The sequence below is a fragment of the Phodopus roborovskii genome, unplaced genomic scaffold (assembly GCF_943737965.1).
Source record: "Phodopus roborovskii unplaced genomic scaffold, PHOROB, whole genome shotgun sequence".
Taxonomy (NCBI): domain Eukaryota; kingdom Metazoa; phylum Chordata; class Mammalia; order Rodentia; family Cricetidae; genus Phodopus; species Phodopus roborovskii.
Window position 1 is genome coordinate 36,979,511 of NW_026125281.1, and position 24,678 is coordinate 37,004,188.

General features: G+C 44.4%; 1 protein-coding gene across 1 annotated transcript in view; it reads right to left on the bottom strand.

Moving 5' to 3' along the window:
- The window catches only part of Mtmr2 (myotubularin related protein 2), a 57,137-nt gene that overhangs the window by 21,564 nt on the left and 10,895 nt on the right, over nt 1-24,678 (bottom strand). The window contains exons 2-3 of the mRNA XM_051199020.1: nt 3,263-3,368; nt 1,143-1,218 (exon numbers count right to left, since the gene is read on the bottom strand). Of these exons, the coding sequence (XP_051054977.1) occupies nt 1,143-1,218; nt 3,263-3,368 (182 nt within the window). The remainder of the gene's footprint in view (nt 1-1,142; nt 1,219-3,262; nt 3,369-24,678) is intronic.

Sequence of the window (24,678 nt, forward strand, 5' to 3'; positions counted from 1 at the left end):
TGATCTCCATGGAGAGATCTCCATGAGTTTGAGGCCAGCCTGGTCTACACAAAACAAAGACCCAGGAAGTACTGCTGAGAAGGACAAGTCCCTCAGCCGCGGGCCAGGAAGTGGTCCAGCAGGCAGACGTGCAGACAGACGTGCAGACAAGGGGTCTTGGCAGTGGCGCGTAGTGGGATGGGGTGGGAGTTAACAAAGCAGCCTCGCAACAGGAGACACTGACCGCCCTGCAGAAAGCACAGCCCATACTGAAGCGGGACAAGTGTTGGGCCTGGCTCCCCAGGGTGTCCCCCACACCCTTCCCCTCCCCAGGCCCCTCTCACAGAACCAATTCAGTGTAGATCAAAGCTCTCTGCCTAGACACGTGGGGGAGGGCCTAGGCGCTGTCACAAGTGACTTGAAGGACTTTGATGATGCCTCAAGAGAGGCCTTACACTCCCTGGGGAGTGGATGGGGGATGGGATGGGGTCTGTAGGGAGCATGGGAGAGGGAACTGGCCCATCTGATGGCAGTTGCTCTGGCACTCGGGTTTTAAACTGGAGCATTGCCTTTAAAAGGGGAGGGCTGCCTGTGATAGGAAAGATGGTGCTGACTTCAGCAAAGAAAACATTGTCTTCATCCTCCCAGCATATTGCTCTTCAAAGGCTATGCATGTTGGTTTTCTGAGCAAGCATAACAGGACAAGAGCAAAGTACGACTTTTCTGCTTAGTCTCAGGGCAAAGTGCAAATGGTGAGGCTTGCATTGGGCAGCAGACCATGTCTGCACACAATTCCTGTCCTGCAATGGACATGAAAGACCATCCAAAACTTAACCTGAGCTTATCTAAGGAAGTAAATTATAAGAAGGAACAAATGATAGGCTGTACTTTAATAGTAACAAAAAATTCACATGTTCAATGTGTCTAGCTGGTCAACCCAGTATCTATCTGGATGCAGTAATTCAAAATAATTCAACTTTCCTGCACATATTTCAGCAACAATTTAAAAAGAATAACATTAAGTTTATGTATTTCCCAGCAGTGAGACAGGACACTCCCAACAGCTCTGAATCTAGGTTTACAGTACACAGACTGGGAGCTGCAGGAGAATGAGCGACTATGTATAGTCAGAAAGAGACAAATTTTAAAATGCCGTTACAGACCCATGTCTTTAATGTTTTCTCCTGGAAGCAGGGTCGGTTCCTCCATTTCTGCTAATTTGTTTGACTCCCTCAGGACCTAGATTGCGGGTGTAAGAAAGAAACATTTTTTTAATCGAAGGCTATTTTTTCCATTCAAATTTCATTCAGATGGTTCGCTTTCATATGAATTGCAATCTTACATACTACTTTAAATCAAATTATATAAACTGCAATATTGCCACATATACTATTGAAGCTGCCATTTTCTACAAGTATTTCCTGAGTGCCTAAGAATTATAAAATCTTACATTCATGTGAAAAACTGCATATTTTCACAATAAATCCTAAAATACCATAAAAGTATCTTCATTTCGTAGGTGAATAGAATTATTCCAAAAGATTGACAAATTACTGTCGGCTGGAACTCAGCTCTCTGGTTGCTCTGCTCGCTGTCAGCTCTTTCAGCGAAGGACAGCCAGTGTGGAACAGTGGCTGCACCTCAGTGTCAGAGTGATGGCCGGGCTCCGCTACTGCAGCATGAGTCGATACGGCCAGCCCACAACTTAGAATTTTGTTAACATTTGTTTGCTTGACTTTTGTTTAAATGTTTCCCCCCTCATAATGGGAGTAAGTCAACATTTAAATGTCCCTTCTTGGGAAAGGTTTTTTGTTTTTCCCTAATAGAGAGAATAACTATTAATAATCCCCATATGGAAAAAACATTTTGAAAAAGCCAAACTTCTGATATAAAATCAATTGCAATCAGGGCATAAATTACTAAGCCAATGCTATTTAAATTTCCAGAGGTATTAGCTATTCGCTATATGGAGGATGTTCTTTTTTCCTGATTATCTAATTAATGCTTAATTCTTCATGGTAGATAAAAAAATTATAATTTTTAACTATATCATTGGTTAGGCTCTTATCTGTTTATCACTCCTGAGGATTTGGCTCTTCTCAAGTTACTTTCTGGGAATCCTCCATTAAATTCTATAAAAATATACCACCTAAAACCGAGTAGGTTACTAGCTTATTAGCTAATGTGGTACAAAGGTGGTAGCTCACAGAAAAAACTCTCTTACTACATTCTAGAGTAACCTCTCTTAGATCGTCCCACACAACATACAACACTAGGTAGAATATGCTTGCACACACTGGTCTTTAGCATTGAACCTACACTTCCCATCTTCTAGAACCATGAAAATGAAATGTCTACTGTTTAAAAGGAAACTCTGAAGGGTTAGAGTAATACCATACACAAAATATAATTTTTTATTACTCATAGGCAAGTGGCTGAAGAAAAGCAGATGAATCCACAAACTTGCTATCACTGATGTGTGGCTAATGCATACGGGAAAAATCCAGGAATGTTTTCACAATGTACTGAGATGTATAAGGATGGTCCATCACCTGGTGCTTATGTAACTAAACTGTAGAATTGGACTCTAGAGGAGTGGTGTGGACGTTAGACTCGGTTGTCAACTCGTCTACATCTGTAATCAACTAAAACCCAAGCAGCTGGGCACTCCCGTGAGGGGTTTGATTATATCGCTGACGTGGGAAACCCCGCCTGTGTCAGAGCCACACCGTCTGGTGGTGTCCACATGAGAGGACCCGGAAGAGGAAGAAGGGAGCTGTCTCTGCTGCCCACTTCGCTCACTCTTGCTGGGAAGTTCATTTACTCTACTGCTGAGGCACTCTTTCACCGACTCTCTGCTAGATTTTAACAGACTAAAGACTGCTTTTACAAGTACTAACATACACTTTTTTAAAATAGTAAGTAAGCATTCAAACTTGCTGGCCAGGTGTGGGATAATTTATGAAGTCTGAGGTCTTACGCGGGAGGGCCTAGGACCTACCCCAAATGATTGACAGCCTTTGATGATCCCTCCTGGAAGGCCTCACCCTCTCTGGGGAGTGGATGGGGGAGTTTGTGGGGAGAGCATGGGAGGATGGGAAGGAGAGGGAACTGGGATTAATATGTAAAATAAGAAAAAAATTCAAAAAGAAATAAAGAAACAGTCTGAGGGCTTTGAGAACTCTCTGCCATTGCGTACTTAACTGCTAACGGTTTTACCGACAGTGCTGGCCAGACTCTGAACAGTGCGGCTGTGCTCGGTATGTCCGTGTAGCATACGTACCCTCAGATCGGGGGAAAAGTTGTCCGCAGAAGTCGAAATGGACTCTGAAGAGACAGCAGAAGCCGATTTCGTATGCACCGAGTTCTCTGAATGAGAAGTGGAAGCACTAGAAAAAAATAAAAGCACAGCATGTTTGGAAACCAGGCGTTTGGTTTATACCTACAGTATTTACTGCAGCTTCAATCATCAGCAGGTCCTGGGTGGCCTCTGCAACGGTTTCTAAAGACAGGAAAAGTGCAGACCCTGCTCTTTAAGAGTTAAGTATGTTCGACACTCAAGTCTTCATAGACTTTCCCAGTATTCATGATCTGGGTGAATTCCTTCCCTTTATCCATTCATCTGTCCGTTCAGTTACTTATTCATGTAAGAACATTCACCGAGTGCATGCTGGCGAGATGGCTCAACAGGTGAAGGTGCTTGCCTCAGAGCCTGGTGATATGAGTTCGATCCCAACTCCCCATAAGTTGACTTTAAAATCCACATACATGCCATTGCACACGAGCACCCAAATAAACACATATACACACAAAATAAGTAAGTGTAAAAAAATGTAAAAGAACTTTCCACTATGAAAAGCTGCTACATCCGTCACAGTGACTCAAAGGTAAATTCGGCACACGTGCATGTGGCTCATAAGCTTGCCACGTAACATGCAAGTGAATAAATGGGTCATGTGGTGACACTCCCCACACACACCAGAAAATTCTGGGAGAACTTAGGTAAAGGCACATGATGGGAGCTTTTTTATACAACTCCAAGGACTGAATCAGACCCTGTGCACACCAGGTTGCGGTTCCACTGAGCTATATTCTAGCCCTTTCTAAACCTCTTTTAATTCAGATGCAAGTTCTCAATGCCCTTACCAGTCTGGCAGGAACCTAGTCTTCCCGCTGCAAACGGCCCCTCCCCCAAACCAGGTCCCCTAGGAATATACGTGCATTTGAGCTAAATCCTGAAAGAGTAAACTGCCAGGCCAATAAACAAACAGCCAGACAAAAAGCACTGCAAAGGTTCTCTGACTATGGCACACAGAGACATAATGCTTACTGGCACTCCAAACAGCTCATGCTAACTCAACAAAATAACTAAGACTTAATGATTATTCTTTGTGAATTTTTTCTTTTTAGTGTCTCACTAGTGGGTTGGTTAATATTCTACATGAATGAGTAGGTTTTGGACAAGAATATTGCTTGATTGGGGAGGGCATTGATATAAACCTCATGGTTCAGTAAACTCACTAAAGCAGTGACTACCAACGGCTGTGTCAGGGGCTGGTTTGTGCACATGCTCTACAGCCACAAAGCATCATTGACAATCTCCTTATAAAGGCTAGCATTCAATTCAGAGTCCGCCCAGGTTTTAAAGCTGGTTAGTGCAGCTTTTGTTCCGTTAGTGTAGAAGGCCCTAGAATTTCAGGGTATGAGAGGCACCTATACCATACAATGTATCATATAGTACTATTTTACATGAACAATAAATATTATAAAAATTTAAAAACAACATTTAAAAGGAGTTATGCAATACATTTTCATTCACGGGTAACAAAATATGCTAAAGGTATGGCAACATCAATACAAAGAACATTCAAGAAACTGCACACAGCTCAACAAGGTGGGGTGTGCAGACAGGGCCCATCTTTGCACCTGGGGGCTATAGTGTTTAATAAGGATCTTAACACATTTGACTCCATACTCTCACGGAGCCTGTCAGGGACTGCTATGGAAGTAACCACACTCAACAGTTACCTTTCTTCTTAAATTCAACTTTTGATACTTGATCACATTACACTTTTTATTGTTTGCTGATGTCAAATATGTAATTAAGTCCCCACTCATTTTAAATCCCTCAAGGATAAAAATTATAATCTTAATTTATTTCTACAAAATCTAAATATTTAAAATAAAAATATTCAAAAAAGTCAACAATGAAGACACTATATTAAAGCTTAAAATGCAGATTTAAAATATGTATACAGATATGCATGTTAGTATATACATGCACACACACACACACACACACACACACGCACGCACGCACGCACACACACACCTTTAAATTAGCCCAGGCTGGATACCCAACTTGTAACCCTCCTGCCTCCAGCCTTCCAAGTGCTGGGATTATAGGTATGAACCACCATGCACAGCTTATTTTAAAAAATGCATTTTTTAAGGTCTCATTCCCAAATATATTAAAAGTTTTATTTACACAAAAAAGTCTAAATTTGTTTCATTATATTTTTTGAAAAGATTCCTATCTTAGGACCTGTGACAATATTATTTTAGCTTTAAAATAAACAAGTCCATCTTAAGCCTGTTTATAACAATAACAAGTAACAAATAAAGCATAAGATGATTGCATGTACATCTATCTAGTCCTATAACGTAAGAGAAGAAAAACTGATGGGCTAAAGTGCCCCTTGTTTGTAGGCAGCGTCTGATGGACACTGTTTGCCTCAGCAATAAAACTTAAGATGGTGTAGTTCATGTCCATTTTCAGCACGCCATGTAAGCGGCCCTTTCCTCTCCCATGGCAGACTCACTTTAGTTCCCTTGTGACTAGAAAGACCAGAAGAGACAATTCCAGTCAGTGAGATGTGAAGCTTGCTAATGGCAATGCGGACCTCTTCTTACAAAAGGGAGCATGAAATTTATACAAGACAGGCCTTACTGTCTCCCCTTTCTCTTGCCTGAAGTGGAAATATCAGTCCTGGAGGTACAGCGGTCATTCTGCACACAGGGGCTTACAAAAGTCCACCAGGACAGAGGGCGGGTCCTTAGGACTCACAAAACAGTGGAGCAGCTGCAGACATCCTATAACCCTGGAATTCAGGTCACATAGAAAAAAATGAACCTCAGTTTTAAAAATCACTGCAATAGGGTTTTCTGTTCTATACAGCTAAAGAAAACTCTAATACAGCAACCTCAAAGTCCATTTGGGAAAGTTAAAATACATATAGAACTACTTCACAACCTTCTGTGAGAATAAGGACAACTTTTTAAAGCAATAAAATACAACTAGAAATTATGTTTCTACTGAATTACATTGTCTAGAAAAATGCTGATAGAACAATGTAGCACGAAGCATCAAGAAACCAAATAACCGTTAGAAGCAAAGTAAAAAAATAAATAAGAGAAATCAGCAGTTTGCAGTCTCAGATTTTAAAATTTGTGTTTTTAAGCAAGGACCAGCTGGCCAGCCTTTAAGTTGTCCTTTCAGACAAGGTGAAAGCAGAGGGCACAAAGTGTGGATGTGTCACAACATTCCCCCACGGTCCCATCAGAGACACACACTGGCAGGACCGCCAAAAGCTACAGTTTACATCAAGTCTGCCGGGGGGGGGGGGTGGGGGGGGGACGACGGGGGACTGAGGTGCCACAGCACACAGGCACAGCTCCGTTTCAGGGTCCTACCCACCCTTTTCCTTCTCACATATATTAGGGACCTGGCTCTTCCCTGTTTCTCAATTCCAAAGCTGCTATCTTTGTGGCAATTTTACTGTCCATCGGGATATATCCCTCATCTACATTCCCACTTCATCAATGTGAATCTTATCAGCTCCAGAACAACTCTGCCTCTATTATCTTTCACCCGAGGAACTCAATTTCTTTTATTTCTAACAGTCTTACTTTCTCACTTGCCTTTCGGTCTTCTGCCCCATACAGACACCTGTCTCTCAACGCTTCCATTTTTCCAGTCCACTGTCTCATTTCCCCTGCCTATCCAACCCGAACTCAAACGCATTCCATTTTCTACTCTCTCTTGGCAAACTCACATTCCTCTTGTATCCCGCAGCTGCTATGTTAACCTCCAACCTTACACTTTCACCGGCTTACAGCTCTGTGGTAAGATCAGCGCACGAGACTTACTTATATGGCATATTCATGCTTAAATCTTAAAACTTAGCTGTCAGGGAGAGGTATCTTGAAATTGAGTCCACTTAGGACTCATCTAGAATTATGGCAGTACCCAAAAACAATTCCACTTCCCAGGTGATTTCTGAAAACCGTGAAACCATTTCTGTTTTACAAGCTGTTCTACAAATTACGGTTTATAATGCTGTTATAAAATACCATGACCAAAAGAAACTTGGGTTGGGAAAGAGTTCATTTCCTTTTACAATTTTCAGGTCACATTCTATCCTGAGGGAAATCAGGACAGGAATTCAAAGCAGGAAACTGGAGGCAGGAGCTGATGCAGAGGTCATAGAGGGGTTTTCCTCATGGCTTGCTCAAGCTGCTTTCTTATACAACCCAGAGTGCCCAGGAATGGCACCACCCACAGTGAGTTAGGCCCTCCCATGTCTATCTATCAAGAAGATGCCCCACGGGCTTGATCACAAGCCAATCTGGTAGGGACATTTTCTCAAATGAGGTCCTCCCTTCTCAATGATGCTAGCCTGTGTCAAGTGGATATAAGCTAGCTAGAATATCAATTTCACCTAATCTCCCTAAAGTCCCGGAGATCTATTTCCATATTACCTGGACATACACTTCAGGGAGATGTTCTTAGTCTTAATTCAACACCCCATCCTTAGACTACTGTAAATTATGTGTCTATTTTCTGTTCACACAACAGGATATAATATACTGGCAAAATGTAGAGAACCTGGAACTCAAACATTCCTAAGTGGGATGCAAATGGTACAGCCACCTTCAATGGACAAATCAGAGTGACTCTACATAATGGTCAGCTCTGTCAACTAGCCACAACTTAGAATCACTTGAGCAGAGAGCTCAGTTGAGAAACTGCCTAGATCGGCTAGCCTAAGAACATGTCTATGTTGTCTTAACTGTTAAATGATGATGGTCAATCCAGTCTTAATGTGGGTAGTGCCATTCCCTAGGCTGTATCCTGAACTCTGTAAGAGTGAAGAAGTTGTTAAGCCTACACAGCGGCAAGTAGACAGCTCTGGAACATTTGTTTCTCTGCTCTTAACTGAGGACATGATGTCACCAGCTGCTCTTTAGTTTTTGCCTGGACTTCCTCTCAATAACAGACTATAACCTGGAATTGTAAGCCAAATAAACCTTTCTTCTCTAAGTTGCTTTTGGGCAGTGTGTATGATTACAGCAACAGAAATGAAACTAAGACACACTATGACCTCCAAAGATAGACCTAAAAGAAATGAAAATATGGCCTCACAAGACACACAAATAGATACAAATGTGTACATGTGTATAGCATCATTATTCATAATCGCAAAAAGGTGGAAATAAACCATGTCATTCTCTGGCTTAAATCCTTTTATGAGGCAGTTGTAGAGATTCAGCTTCTAATATTAGGCCTAAGGAAGCTGAAGCAGGATTACCACAATCCTGAGGCCAACCTGGGCAATGCATTAATCTCTTAGTCCCAAAACAGCAAATAACAGCAACAAAGTATTACCACCGATTTCTCACTACATGGGCTTCCTGTGTGTATCCATCTCTCCCTGCTCTCCCCAGTCCAACAAACAAGCCTTTCCTGTGATCCTTAAATAAGATAGACTTCTTCAGGCGGCGGCGTTTCCTCAGGCACCGTGTTCAATTTCAGCTCTCACCTGAAATGTCACCTGGTGTGGGATGTTTGTTCACCGTGTGAAGGTGTATTGCTGTGACTGGTGTAATAGAAAGCTAAACAGCAAATAGCTAAGCAGGAGGTACAGGTGGGTTTCTGGGGAGAGAAAGGGAGAGGTAGAAGAATCTTGGCACACTGAAAATGCTTACACTAAAAGCCACCGTTCATAATTAATAAGAAGTCTCTGTGTCATTACTTGGGAGCTGGCTGGCAGGTTACATATGGCGTCCAACATGAGGCCACATATAACCACACAAGGCCTAAGAAACCTAAAAAAAAAAAAGAAAGTTAGGACAGCTCCCTGGCGACTGCAGTCTCTTGGGTAGGCTTAGTATACAGATGTGCGGCTGTGCAGCAGAGCACTTCAACGTCTGACACTGGGTACAAAGTCCTAGTTTAGGCAGCCACAACAATTTCCAGAGCTGGGGCAGTGAACTCAGCCCCACAGGCATGCAGCTAGGCTCTTGGGGGCAAAAAGGAGGCGATGTCAGCAGCCAGCACCACACAGTGGCCCCTTAGCAGTTTAAGGTCTGCTAATGTCATCACTAAACACTGTGGGCGTGCAGGTCCAGATCACGAAAACCTCTGACAGGTACAGTGTGCTTACAAATAGTTTAAAAACAGCACAGTCTTTAAAGAGAGAGTAAAGTAATATAAAAGGAAATGCCATGTACAGATGGGAAATACAGGGTATCTGGGTCATATACAGTACTTTGTTAACTTTGAGTTTTTTGGAATGCTAATGAACAGAGACCAACAGCTGCTGAGACACTGTGGAGTGTGGAAGGAATTGCTAAATTACACAAGCTTACATACTTTAGGGATGTCTTGCTTTCAAAATGGAAGTTGGACAACGGACTGCGATGGGGAAGAGGTTGTGCTTTTGTGTCCACCAAGATAACTGGGACCAGATTTGACTGGGGGTGACCTCCTGAGGATCCTGGCTACAGACATGAAGGAAAAGTCAACAAAGACTACAAGAAAGACAAAACTGACCCCTCTACTGTGGAGACAGCTCTAAGACTGGACGAGACATGCTCAATCTTGTGGGCTACAGAATCCTCATGGCAAGACAGGGTGGGAAAGTCCTTCAAAGTTACTGCTACACAGCAAAGCCTGTTAGCTATTGCAAGCCTGCAGGCTGAAGACGGTGCCCCAATGCTGCAGAGGAACCTTGGGTGACTGACTGTCCAGGCAGCCAGATGTCTCTGCCATTTACCCTGCTTTGGAAGCTGCTTGCTCTGCACTTCCTGTTTACTCAGATAATATCGTATATTTCTCTGGTCTCTGATGGAATTGAAGATGAGACAGAATTTTCCTTGTCACCAAATTCAGAAAAGAAATTTATGTAAGAGATGTAAAGTTTATAAGGGTGAGAAACATAATATATTATTTACCTAAGGAGTCATTTCTAGTTCTAAAAAGATATTTTCAGGATGGTAATATGCATTATCACAGAAAATGGTTTAGGCACAAAGCTTCTGACTCACTAAGATAATGGCTCCCTCTATTAAGGTGTCTCTTTTCCTGTTCTCATCTATTCTTCCCCCGACTCAGTCTTCCTGGTCCCTCACATCCTCCTCTCCCCTCCTCTCCTCCCTTCTCTTTCTCCTAGCTCCCTCTCCACTCACTGCCCCCTCCCCCATATGCCCAGGACATCCTGTCCCTTCCCCTTCTGTGAGGACCGTGTATAACTCTCTTAGGTTCTTCCGTGTGTCCAGCTTTTCTGGCAGTGTGAATTATAGGCTGGTGATCCTTGCTCTATGTCTAAAATCCACGTATGAGTGAGTCTCCATGTTATTATTTGGGAGCTGGCTGGTGGAACACTACCTCCTCCTCAGGAATCCTATTGGATGTGGGACCCACAGAGCAAGCTCATGGTACTTCATGCTTTTCTTTCTTTCCACTTATCCTTATCTATTCCTACATAGCTTGGCAAGGGTTTAATAATCGGGTATCTCTCAAGATGGAAGGGAAATGTCAAGAAAGAAGAATGTTAACCCATTCTGCCCCTGGCTCTCATATGCAACGGGCATTAAGCAGATACTTGCAAGTCCTTGTTGGGAAATACACAAGTGAAAGAATAATGAAAAAGACTGGATGACTCAAATCAAACCCCTTTAGAGGCCATGATGAGGATGCACAGATAAAATGAAAAAGAAACTAGGAAAGGGTGGAGGTGAAAGAAAAGAAAGGCTGTGCTTTCTGTGGTATTGTCTATGCGCTCCCAGGCAAAGGATCCTTAAGACCCTAGAGCTAACATCTCCTTTAAGATGCTAGCCTGAAGAGAAGGACAAATAGCCAGGCAGTGGTGGTGTATCCTTTAATCCCAGCAATTGAGAGGCAGAACAAGACGATTAGATCTCTATGTGTTCGAGGCTAGCCTTATTTACAGAGCAAGTTCCTGGACAGCAGAGCTACCAGAGAACCCCTGTCTCAAAAAGAAAGAGAGAGGGAGGGAGGGAGGGAGACAGGGAGGGAGGGAGACAGGGAGGGAGGGAGGGAAGGAGGGAAGGAGAGAGGGAGGAAGGGAGGAAAGGAGGGAAGGAGGGAGGGAGGGAGGGAGGGAGGGAGGGAGGGAAGGAGACAGGGAGGGAGGGAGGGAGACAGGGAGGGAGGGAGGGAGGACAGATACTCTTTAAACACCCTGTGGTGCTACTCTAGACAGTGTGCCGAGGGCAGCAACTGAGAACCTGGTATGGTACAAGCTCCTACTGGACAGTGCTGTCTTTGGTCAACACACTCAAGTGCAGCCCCTCCAATGTCACTATGAAAAGTCTGCTAAGACAGCAGTGGCTCTCAGTTTTGTTGTCAGCAGCTTCTGAGAACAATGAGCAGTACTACTGACATCATGGGAGGGTTAGGGCAACTGGGGCTTGTGTGACCACACCAGGCACCCAAGGCTCAGAGCCTCAGCCGGGGGCACACTGCAGCATGTGCGGAGCTGGTGCATCAGTCCTGCAACTTTCCAGACGGAGCTGATGCGTGAGGCACTCACAGCACACTCTCCATGCATTTGTGCATGTGTTACTTATGCGCGTACTCGATGCTGACTCCCCAGTGTAAAGATGCAGGGTTCAGGGTTAGCTGTGCCATCAGAACAGGCTCCAGAGATGCAGGCACTTAGTTAACTATGGACCTCATCGCAATCAATGCTCTAACAGTAACTTTAAAAGCAAATGCTACAGGTCCACAGAGAAGGGTGCAGTAAATGTGGCTGAGAAAGGTTCACGCTGGAAAAGTTCTGGAAGAAGTTTGGTTTATCAGGAAGTTACTTAATAGACAACCAGAAAGGTCCCTATTATGATACACAAGAGTCACAGAAAAAACAAGTGGTTAAACAGATGGGGAATGCAAAAAGAATACACACACACACACACACACACACACACACACACACACACACATACACACAATGCTGATGCCACTGGAGGGTACAGTTCTCCCAAAACTAACTCAAGTTGTTACAAAAAGTTGTTACTCCATGGAGAGATGAAAGCTGGGTAGTGACTAAGTCAAATCCATTAAATTATATTGATCCAAGGAGTAGAGAAAGGACTTGGTATTGTAAATACAACGATATATCTATTGGTGTACAGACTAGAAGTAAAAGTTAAAAATAATAATCAGAGATGGAAAATCAGTTTAGTAAAAGCCAAAACAGTTTCAGAATAAGTATTTTACAGCTTACATTGTTATGCATTCCTATGTGGTAAGCTATGTAAAATTAAGTTTATATTTTGTTATATTGTGTTAAATGTTTCCACTTATAATATTTATGCACATTATTTTTTACCATATTCTATGTATGTATACTTTTCTTGTGTTCAAGACATTTTGTATATTGATACAATTTGGGATATTTATCTTGCTGCCCTTTATAGTTCTACCTCTTGTCTTGACACTTATACTCTACCTCTATTTTAGGGATTTACATGTAGGTATATGTAAATAGTTATATTGTTTAAGTATTTGTTCCTGCTTTACTCAGGAAAGTTTTAATCAGTCTTTTTAGCTAAGTTCCCGAGTATTATAGATTATCTTCACTCACATTTCCTGTACCTATGAGATTAGTCAGATATAGATGCTTAATCTTCAATCCTTCATAGACATGCAGAACATGGCATTTAAATGTTTTAATATTAGTACTCCTTTGACATGAGACACTGTTGCTCCTGACAGCACCGTGCACTTTCCCGAAAATATGTTGGACACTGTTGTTGCTCCTGCTGGAGTTCAATCTCGCCTCAGCTAATGGCCTGTTGGGCATAGAATTGCCCCCACCTTGACCACTGATTTGGACATGCAGTCCTATGTGCTTGCAGGAGACAAATATAGAAGACTGCTTGACCTTGCCAAGTCAGGGTAAGACAGCCATTCTATTTCCCTGCTGTTGTTGTGGTCTGTCAAGTTCTCTTGGCCTTAGCCAAATCTGGGTGTACCAACATCGCTGTGAGACCTAGGGTGACTGTTCAGGTGGCTTGCTGTTTCTGTCCTTGCTGCACCGTTTTGGAAGTTGTCCATCCGCATTTCCTGTCTACTCTAGTATTGTTATTTTCCTTCTCAGGTCTTGATGAGGTTGAAGATTAAACTATCACAACTATTATTCTCTCTTCCTAGTTAGATATATTAGGTACTAGACTTACGTTTTCCAGCTTAGGACAACTCTATTGTAAACTCCATTATGCCCTCACCCTAGGACTAGATATGTAGGTCATTTTGTTCTCGATTTTCCTTTTCTTAGAGCACACTTGTTATTCACTGTTTTGTATATAGTTTTGTATTAAGCCTAAATCTTTTCTTTAGACTAAAAGGGGAATTGTAGTGAGGTAGTCCTTCTGTAGCACTGACCACGCCCATTGGGGGGTGGAGCGATGGGCGGAGGTGACCTGAGGAAGGAGGTCGGAGGGGGCCAGGAAAGGCGCTCTCTTTCTGGCGTGACTCGGACAGGAGAGGATCGGGTTGAATTTCCTGGTGTTCATCTGTCTAGGTTGTAAGTTATTTCTCCCTGAATAAACATCTATTCGGCCTATTTGTTTATCCTGACCCTTATTTACCGCAATACATAGCAGTAACTAATGCCACAGAATCCTCAAATAATACAGAAAAACCCAATAATGTATTAATAAAAGAGGGCCCATCGATTACTCTGCTACCACAGTCTGTTATCCGCTGGAAACACTAAGCTTACAGGACTAGAAACAGGTGCTGCGAGGTGGCTGATTCAACTTCCTGCCCAGCCCCAGTGGGTCTTTCTTCCCATCTCAGATCATAAATGTCCTGCAGACACAAGGCCAGTTTTTCCAACTATGCTCTTCGACCTGCTCTCTTCTAGTCTCCTTTCCCGGGAGGAAGCACACCTGTATGTTCAGACTGGCACACTAGTCACTTAAGTAGGACCTCAATAGAGACCCCGGCAGTCAGTGCCACCCTGCACACGTCCTCTAGCCACACTCCTGTTGCCGCTAGGATTTGCTGCTCCTGTCACACCTTCCTCTGGATTCTCCTCCTCGAGTCTTATCTCAAGTTCCACTTACACTTCAGTTCGCCAGCATTGCCCCTCAGTCTGAGGCTGCCTGGCTACTGCCTACATCATGTAGTAACACTACCTTGTACCACAGGGGGTAATGCATCAAATACTATTCTAAATGTTGCTTTTAAAGCTGGGTATGTACATCAGTTAATCAGTAACTGAGCCAGTGCATAAACTACAGAAAGATTTACAGACAGAGGGACAAATGAGTGGCTGAGCTATACACGCAGTGCCACAGAAGCTGGTCTCTTCTGCCTGGCTTGCTCTGCTTCTGACAGAGTATGAAACTGAAGGGGGTGGACATCCTCCCGGGCTTGAAACAGTAGGTCCAGTTTCTCACACGAACTCTGTATTCAGTATAGCTCTTCCTAAATGGCCTCTTCATCTACTATGCCTCCCAATGCCAGATTTCCCCCCTAAGGACACTACTTCACAACACCCCCACCCACCCAACACACACGCACACACGCACTCACTGACTGACTTTTCTACTTTCCTACACCCCTCCTCTGAGATCATGAATAAACCGTCATTTATCGAAGATGTTGCTCCAGGATCATCATGCTCTAGTAGTCTCAATCTGCTCCTTCCTCGCTTTGACAGACAGACAGTGCTGTGACATGCAGCCCAGGCTGGCTTTCCCCCATTCGAACCTTCCTGCCTCAGACTCTGAGAACGAGACAGAACTGTATCCAGCATCACCTAGTCCTAATTCCCAAAGCTGGTAAAATCCAGCTCTCTGCTGTCCCACACCTATAACCACATAACCCAATGAACCCAAGGAAAACTTCTCAATCGCCCAGCCTGGATTCAGCCTGAATCATGGCTTCTTACCTAGCATCATTACCAACCCGTCTTTTCCCCTCCTTCCTTCCCTCCCTCCCTCCCTCCCTCCCTTCCCACAGCATCATATTTGCCTTATGTGTTTATTTTCTGTGTCCCATATTGTTTTTAAATGTAAACCTTTAAGGATTCCACATCCTGTCTATACTGATCATTATGGGATTCCCAGAGTCCAGAACTCACATTCCCAATGGTAGAATATGGACCCCATGGGTGTGAATAAAATGGCCCTTTGAGGCAGGCCCAAACAAAACAACAAAAAATTTTAAATGTTATTTTGTTTTCTGAGATAAAGTTTCATGTAGTCCAAGCTAGCCTCGAATCCCTTACTCTTCTAGCTCCATTGCTCAAGTACTGGCATTACAAGCATATACCAACACAATCAGTGAAATGTTATTATTTTGATCCCAAAGCACAGTAGATAAAACCATACCCATTGCGTGAGCATGGAGAAGAGGGGATAGGTAGGACAGAGAGAGAATGCCAAAAAAACATTCCTTGGGACGGCAATAATTTTCTTGAAAGATGACAAACACTGGCCTAACCTAGCTTTATGATAATGGCAGGCATATATAGTAGATACTCATAGGTTTAATTTTTTAAAACGTATTGGATAATTTAGTTAGTAACTACTGAGGACTTACCACATGCTAAGAGCTATTCATATACTTATAATGATGAAATGAAATAATACATGTAACAGCTTAGCCCATTTCCTCATAAATAATACCATGCCAACTGTTATTTTACCTAACGGAGAATAGAAAAGGACATTTCCTAACCATCAGGAAACCCCAGTTGACTACAATGGAGTTAAGTTACACAGTGGAAAGTTAAAATGGGTGAAAGTATAACGATTTGATCCTTAAAGAACAGAGTTAGGGCTAGAGAGATGGCTCATCCATCTGTGAAAGGCTAGGCTCTCAACCAACCGGAGTTAGCAGGGTGTGGAAGGACAGGCTGTCCCCAAGGCTTAGAAAGGAAGGAAAGGTGGCAACATCCAGCCTGCCTGTAGAAATGACGAACCCCTGCCTCAAAATAAAGAAAAATCACAGAAGGAAACATGAGTTAGCATAGTCAGATAGTACCACCAGAGGGAGACTCTAAGGCTCAAGACTGACAAGAGCTGCCGCCACTGTTACAAGTACTGAATCATTATGCCAAACTGTTTCATAACTCTTCAGCTCCTGATAGCAAAAGTAGTCCCCAACTCCCCCCTCTCCCAATATGTGCACATACACACACACACACACACACACACACACACACACACGTAAACATTTGAAAAATGCGAGCCTTGTCCCTCAGCAACATTTGTTTTTCATTTCCGATTAGTGTGGGCCTTTGTGCCCAAGCCAGGAAGCAAGAGTTAAGAACTAAAATTAAAGTCACAATCTTCTATTCCTGTACATCTTTCAATAGGAACACACACATATACACATATAAATACACACACATATACACATATAAATACACATACATATAAACACACACATATACACATATAAATACACACATAAACATACACATATACACATAAATACACACACAAAAACACACATATACACATAGAAATACACACACATAAAAACACACAAATACAACACAATATAATCATAAAAACATATAAACAAATACATACACATGAACACATACACATACTTCTTAAACATTTACTGACAAAGCTCAAAGCAACGCCTAAGGCACCGTGAAGCATGTGAATATTGGTGAGACTCAGGACAACACAGAATCGACTCTTCTGCGCGGCAGAAGTGGGCACCACCGAGCATGAATGCCTCTCTTCAGAGAGGGTATGTCAGGACAGAAGACACACAGCACAACCCTCAGACACTAATGAGGATCACAGCAGAAGTGGGCAGAACACAGCCAGCACTGTCCAAGGCATCAATTACACTTTACACTGTCCAGGTGGACAGCGTTTCCTATGAGAAATACCCTCACAGCAGCACTATGCTCTTACTGCACTGTAAATTCTCACTATCTCCCCACAAGAAGACCATGAACAACTCACCGACAGCTGGGGTGCAACTGGGTACTGCTCTTGCTTCTACCCTGGGCTCAGTGCCCACCACAAATGCATTTATCGAAATTCTCAGCATTACTCTAAAACATGGAAGTCAACCGAGGATTTCCTTCCCTTTCTATCCCAAATTACATTCTTCTTAATTCTTACATAAAAAGAATAAAGCTGGCATTATCTGGATGCGAATTTCTCCGTGTGTCCCACATGCCTCTCAAAGAACAGGACGCACGTATACAAGAAAGGAGGCCAAGAGCAGCGAGCGCTCAGTCTTCACCCCCAGCCACCGGCTCTCTGCCAGGGCAGTGCTTCCCGTACACAAGCACCAGACCGAGCCCTCGCCTGACTCAGCCATTCCCAAGCCCATCCGCTGAGGCAGCACACGCCCCTCTCCATGCTGTCCTGTGCAAAACTTCCACTGCCACAAAGTGCAGTACAGATGTGAACAGCAGCCCAGGCCAGGTGTCAGCAGACGGACAGGAATTACTCTGTCCGTCTCAAAACAGTATCAAAAATTAAAGCGCCTTCTACTTTTCTGGAGTTTCTTTAACTTGGAAGCTCCCGTTCCCCAGCCACACACAGTGCTCAAGTGACTGATTAAAGATGCAAACTTGTGAATTAGGAAAATCCCTCCTACACAAATGAATGTTGGTGCCTCTGAAAATACTGACACATTACCAGACTTGGAAGCATCCTTTGTTAACACTGCTATAGAAACAATAATGTCTGCAGACAGCAGGGTTCACACCACCCCACACCTCACCTCAGCCTGCAGGGTTCACAGCACCCCACACCTCGCCTCAGCCTGCAGACAGCAGGGTTCACACCACCCCACACCTCACCTCAGCCTGCAGGGTTCACACCACCCCACAGCTCGCCTCAGCCTGCAGACAGCAGGGTTCACACCACCCCACAGCTCGCCTCAGCCTGCAGACAGCAGGGTTCACACCACCCCACAGCTCACCTCAGCCTGCAGGGTTCACACCACCCCACACCTCACCTCAGCCTGCAGACAGCAGGGTTCACACCACCCCACAGCTCGCCTCAGCCTGCAGACAGCAGGGTTCACACCACCCCACAGCTCACCTCAGCCTGCAGGGTTCACACCACCCCACACCTCACCTCAGCCTGCAGACAGCAGGGTTCACACCACCCCACAGCTCGCCTCAGCCTGCAGACAGCAGGGTTCACACCACCCCACAGCTCGCCTCAGCCTGCAGGGTTCACACCACCCCACACCTCGCCTCAGCCTGCAGACAGCAGGGTTCACACCACCCCACACCTCGCCTCAGCCTGCAGGGTTCACACCACCCCACACCTCGCCTCAGCCTGCAGAGAGATGGAGCCTGAGGAATGGCACGGTCAGCTAATTGCCCTCCTACTCTTTCCCTCTTCCTCTCCATCTGAGGAGCAGGAACTTCTTAAATCACTTTTCCTTCTGTTTTTGCTACATAACCAACATATGCCGTTGTGTCTCGTGTACTGTACAAGTAGGTTCGCTGTCTTACAGACTAAGCAAGGTGCTAGTTTGATACACTTGCATCTGATCATAACCAGATGGGAGAATGAAGGTTCATAAAGGGTGTAAGGAAACAAGGGAAAGCCACAATACTGACAGAGAATCCAGGGCTGAAACACGAGCATTCGGTCAAAGAACCCTGGTTTCACCACCTGACAAACATATTCAATTAACTTAATCTAAGGTCTTTCTTTATCCATACAAGAAAATGTTGATACTCTATGAAAGTATTGCTTAATACTGAACAGGAAGAAAGTGGAAATAAAAGAGCACCGTATCAGGAAAGTAACAAATGAAATCATAAAAGGAACCACGAAAAAATGGGAAAGCAACCAGTTGGGCCTAAAAGCCCATCTTCACTTAACTCTCTAACTCTATATTAACACTTTCTAAACTTGAAATATTTCTCGCCCAAACTAAACCGTATAATAGAGGAGCTTTTTAAACACACACACACATCCAGACACACTCCATGCACAACTTTATTCAAGAAGGCTAATCCAATCTTCAATCACAAAACCAAGTCTACCACTAGTATTTTTTAATGAAAGCAACAGCAAAGTACTGTCTCTGACATACCGGCCTGCTGGATTGTTAATAAAATCCTTGTCACTTGTCTCTCGGCAGCAATCAACAACAATAAACAGGACCTAATATCCAAGCACTAACAGATTTCAATATTCATGCCCCCGATTCCTCCTAATCCACTATTCCTAAAGTCAATAAAACACTTCTCATAACAGTGAAAATTAGAGATACTAGAAATGTAACTATTATCACACAGTCTTAACTCAAAACAGCACATTAGTTAGTCATGTCACCTGCTTTTCACACAGGATCAGCCATGTTTCCTCCACTCCCAGGCTCAGCTGACCACAGTTGCGGCAGTAAGATCTAAACCACTGCCTTGTTTAGACAGCTTCTCTGGCTGCCTATTCAATTTCTGTTGAGTGTACATGAAAAGAAGAGTTACTTGGAGAGTGTTTTCTTGTTATTAATGTTGCTGCGCATGGATATTAAACAATGCCTTTTGTATTGTGATTGGGAGAAAGCTTTTCTAGGAATGCAAATTTTGCACTCAACACTCACACAATGGACCAGTGTCCTTCCTAAGCATTGTGTGTGCTTGTGCTTATTAGTCATTCTGCTGAAAATTTTACTTAAATAATAAAAGGCCTGCAGTGTGTTTTGTAACACAAGAAACTTACTGTCAGGATATCTGTCTCCAAAAAAGAAAACAACTTCACCAGAACACAATACTGTGCACTTTTAATCTGTTTTCAAATGCTATGCCAGCTCTGCATGTTTACGTTTTTGGTTGTGAGACTAGCTTTGAACGCTGAGCCAGTCTGTTTTACATGTTTAAACGTAACCAATCTAAGGACAACAGAGGTGCCACAAACCGTGTATTATCACCGTGTCTTCATTCAGAGAAGAGAACAAAGTGGACCTCAGCCCTGACAGCCTTGGCTGGCACCGGTTGGCACTTTGGAAAATTCCAAGGAAGTAAGAACAGATCATCCAGGACACACAGTTACATTGGTATCGTTTTTTTTTTTTTTTCCACATCAATTCAGTACATGTGATCTGTTAATTCCAACATAAATCTGAAAAACCCATTTATACTGGTAACAGCTTGCAAGACTTGTTTTTCTCAAAGTACGGCTCAACAGAACTGGTGACCACCAAAGCACAGTAACCCAAGTGAGTGTCAACAGGCAGGGGGTGGGCCAGCAGCAGCAGCAGGGGCTGGGCAGCAGCCCCCACCGCCCCGCCCACCGCCCCAGCGGTCCAAAGTTAGCGCCTCCCGTTCTATTTCTTACTTTACTGTATTAAGAGAGCACCTTAAGTTAGCACTTAAATGAACTCACAAGATGCCTACAAGAAAAGTTCCTTACACTCGAGTTAACTGGAATATTCTCAATTGAATTTTTCAGATTGTAACTCTAGTTACCTGAAGCCTGGACCGGTGGTCAACGTCTTAGTCAGTGACCTGGGACACACACACACACACACACACACACACACACACACACACACACACACACACACACCACACACACACACACACGTATTCCTACAGCCGTTTATTTTGTGTGAGCGGCTTACCTGCATGTGCCTGAGTGTCACATCCGTGCCTAGTGCCTGCAGAGGTCAGAAGAGGGTTGTTCTTTTGACAGTTACAGGGAAAAGGCTGCAGAGGTTGGTCCCCCGTGGGGTCCCAGTGAGAGCGAGAATGACAGCATATCGGGTGAGGGGACACTTAGAACGGAGTGAGGGGGAAGGGAGGAGACACCAGGGAGAGGGAGGGAGAGAGGGAGGAGCGGAGGGGCAGGGTCTGACTTTAAAGGGGTCCTTTGCACCTGCCTGCAGAGTAGTAGTCATGGAACCCCGGGCTGACCGCAGCACTGCCTGAGCGCATTCTGCCAGGTGACAGGGGCAGGCCAGCGTAATGCCTGAACCCTTACATTCCCACCTTTACTTACTATGAAAAAGGTGAGGTGTTAGGTGTGGCAGGTTAGGGAGTCAGGATGTTGAGTTCTGAAGACTGCTTCCTGCTGACCTGGGGGCGCTGACCATCTCTGGGGGCCTGAGAACGCTGGGGTGCTGCCACGTCCTGGGGCATCTGGTTGCTTCATCGAAGTGCTGACTGGATGGAACATGCCAGGACCCTGTATCCTTCAACTCAGTCACTTTTCCAACTAAGCATCTCTGGATTCTTCCATCCACCACCGCCATGTCTGGTAAGCCTGCCCCTCAATCTCTACTTCCATGACTTGGGACTCATATCGACTGTGGTCTCTCGCAGTTTTGGTCTGGTCAGGATCCCAGTACTGGGTGACCATGCGTCTCTCGGGCTCCCGAGCCCTGGCCCCTGATTGGAATCTTCTCTACCAAAGCATGCGCCAGCTTATTGGCACCCTACATTCTACCAGTGATCCCTGGATGGAAATGTGCCCGCTGCTCGTCGTCACGAGTCTGTTTCCCTCCTCTCCCCTGCTTGCCAAAACTCTTGCCGCCCGCCATGCGGCAGATGCCGGCTCCCACAAGCCTGTCTCAGGGCGGGAACCTCCCTCCACGGAAAGTGTCCTGTTCTGCTGGCATCTTGTGCTCCTGTTCAAATGTCTCTCTCTTGTTAGTCCTCTCTGCTGCTCTGTGCAGATGACAGTGGCTCACAGAGGGCTGGGCTGAGGCAGCATCTGCTCCAGATGCTCTGAGGGTTTTTCACCTTCCCCACGAGTGAGGTTTTCGGGATTTGTGCCCTAGCACCACTCATGCTGACTGGGGCATTCGTTTCTCAGACCCACGAGGGTCTCTGGGGTTTATACCCTAGCACTGTCCTCAGACTGGTGCATGCATTGCTCAGGCCTACGGTGGTCTTTTCGATGTTGCACCCCTTGGACTCTGGTGTCCTGTTAGTTTCACAAATCCTTCGGCCTCATTCGTGGAGAGAAAAAAGCCAGCAAACTTTTATCTCAAACTTTCTGCCGCTATCTTGACCATGTGGCCTGGCCTCCACGTGGGCCTTCCCTCTGCTGCACCAGCCGCCTAGGCACAGGGAGTCTAGCCAGCTTGTGCCGCTGACAGGACCTGCGATTCACTTACTTTTTGCCTTTTATTCTTAGTCTCTAGCTTCTTTCTTCACTGACTCTGCTGCGCATGGCTTGTTTGTGGAACACATTTCACGCAAAAATCTTGCAGCGATCTCCTTTCTTGTCACTGAGTGTTAAGTCTTCTCTGCATCTTTAAATGTCCTGCCTGTTTGCTGCAAATCAGAGCTCACACTCTGGTTCTTCTCGTTTTCACCCAGTCCTGTTTGATATATCTGTACATGTGATTTAAATTTAACTTCATATGTGAATGTAAGCTAACTCTATATATAACTTAAATTCAACTGTACTATCTCAAATATTTCTAAATTGTTATGTATCTCTAAATGATGGTCAACATTTAAGGTTATAAAGGTCTCTTTCAAATTAACAAAATATTTATGCCATACAGTTCTTCCTGCAGCCCGTTTATAAAGGTTAAGCTTCTATTACAAAAAGGAATTTTTCTCTTTGTCCTTTACAGGTGTAAATCTAACCTACTATGTTAAAACCAGTTACAGTCAGGCTGGAGGGCTCTGAGTAAAACATCCCTCCACAGCCTCTCAGCTTGGATCCAGTTTTCCAGACAGATTAATTAATTACAGGAATAAAGCCTTACCTAGCCACCTATGTGCTTAAGGCTAGTAACTACAAATTTCGTCTACTGAGATACACTAGTCAGACAGCCCTCAAATGCTCACAGATCTATAGAATATGGCATTTAAAATGTTTCATTAAAAAGCTTTTATACCAGCTGCTGGCACCACCCATTTCCTCCAAGAACACTGGTGGACCCTGAAGAAACTCCCCCCACAAAAGTGGCAACGCTAGCCACTGAGCAATCCTGCCTTTCATCTCAACTGCTGCAAAAGGCTCTAAGGACCATGGACAAGAGGGCAGCGGAATCGACTTTCTCCACGTTGCTTGGGCCAATGGTAGGTAAGTCTTCCAAAAGCTCCTAATCCACAGGTCTCATGCCATCAGCAGAAGGCAGACATCCTTAAAGACTCTGACTACAACTGTGGAGGACCTGGGGGTGGCTGTCCATACTGCCAGCTAGTAAGTCCCTGTTACTCTCTAGTCATTAACTCAGGTAAAAACTTTATTATCCTTCCCAAGAACTCTGATGCTTTTGCCAGCTTAAAGCAGCAGCCAAGGCTCCAACTGTTACAAAACAGATTTCAGAAACAGGTATTTAAGGTTTATCTATGTGAAGATAGGAAAGTGTAAGGTCTATGAAGGTCTAAGAATGCAAGTTATGAAGGTCTGAGAAAACGACTGAAAAGTGATTTGAGGCATTCAAATGAATGAAACATGTTCTACAGCTCTCTCTCTCTCTCTCTCTCTCATGCTTATTATGCTACTGTTACGATCATAACTATAACTACAAGCTCAAAATTAAGGTGCCTTTCATTGTGCTAAAGATCTGTCAGTTGTACAAATGATAATTCTTTCAGCCAAATCATTTATAACATCAGTATGCTGCTAATGTACCTAATAGTTATATTTTCACAAACTGAAAGGATTCTTGCAAGTTCCAGGGAGCTGAATCAGACTCACCCAAACAGGTCAGATTCACTCCAAATAAATAAATATTCATCCTTTCCGTGGTCCCAGGACTCCCTTCCCGCACCTCGGGAGCCCTCCCTCATCTTACAATTCTCCCCTCAAGTACCAGGACCTAAGAAAAAAATTTTTTCTAAACTTAACCTTGTCCTCTGCTCTGCCAACATCTTGCCAGGTTTCAAAGAGACGCCAGAGTTCCAACCAGTCAGCACTTCGATGAAGCAACCAGATGCCCCAGGACGTGGCAGCACCCCAGCGTTCTCAGGCCCCCAGAGATGGTCAGCGCCCCCAGGTCAGCAGGAAGCAGTCTTCAGAACTCAACATCCTGACTCCCTAACCTAACCCCAACTCTTCACCTTTTTCATAGTAAGTAAAGGTGGGAATGTAAGGGTCCGGGCATTACGCTGGCCTGCCCGTCACCTGGCAGAATGCGCTCAGGCAGTGCTGCGGTCAGCCCGGGGTTCCATGACTACAACTCTGCAGGCAGGTGCAAAGGACCCCTTTAAAGTCAGACCCCTGTCTCTCTCTTTCTCTCCCCACCCCCTCATCTTCCTGCTGCCTCTATGTCTCTTCCCTTCCCCCTCACTCCCCTTTCTAAATAAACTCCTCATTCACGCTCTATCTGCCTGGCGTGCTGTTCCCTCCGCCTCGGTCACCCTCACCTGTTATAAATCCTGCTCTGCTCTCCCATGCGGTCCCCTACCTTAGGAGCCCACAGGGAACCCCCCCCCCCCGCTTTATTACTATAACTGTAACTAAAGAACGACA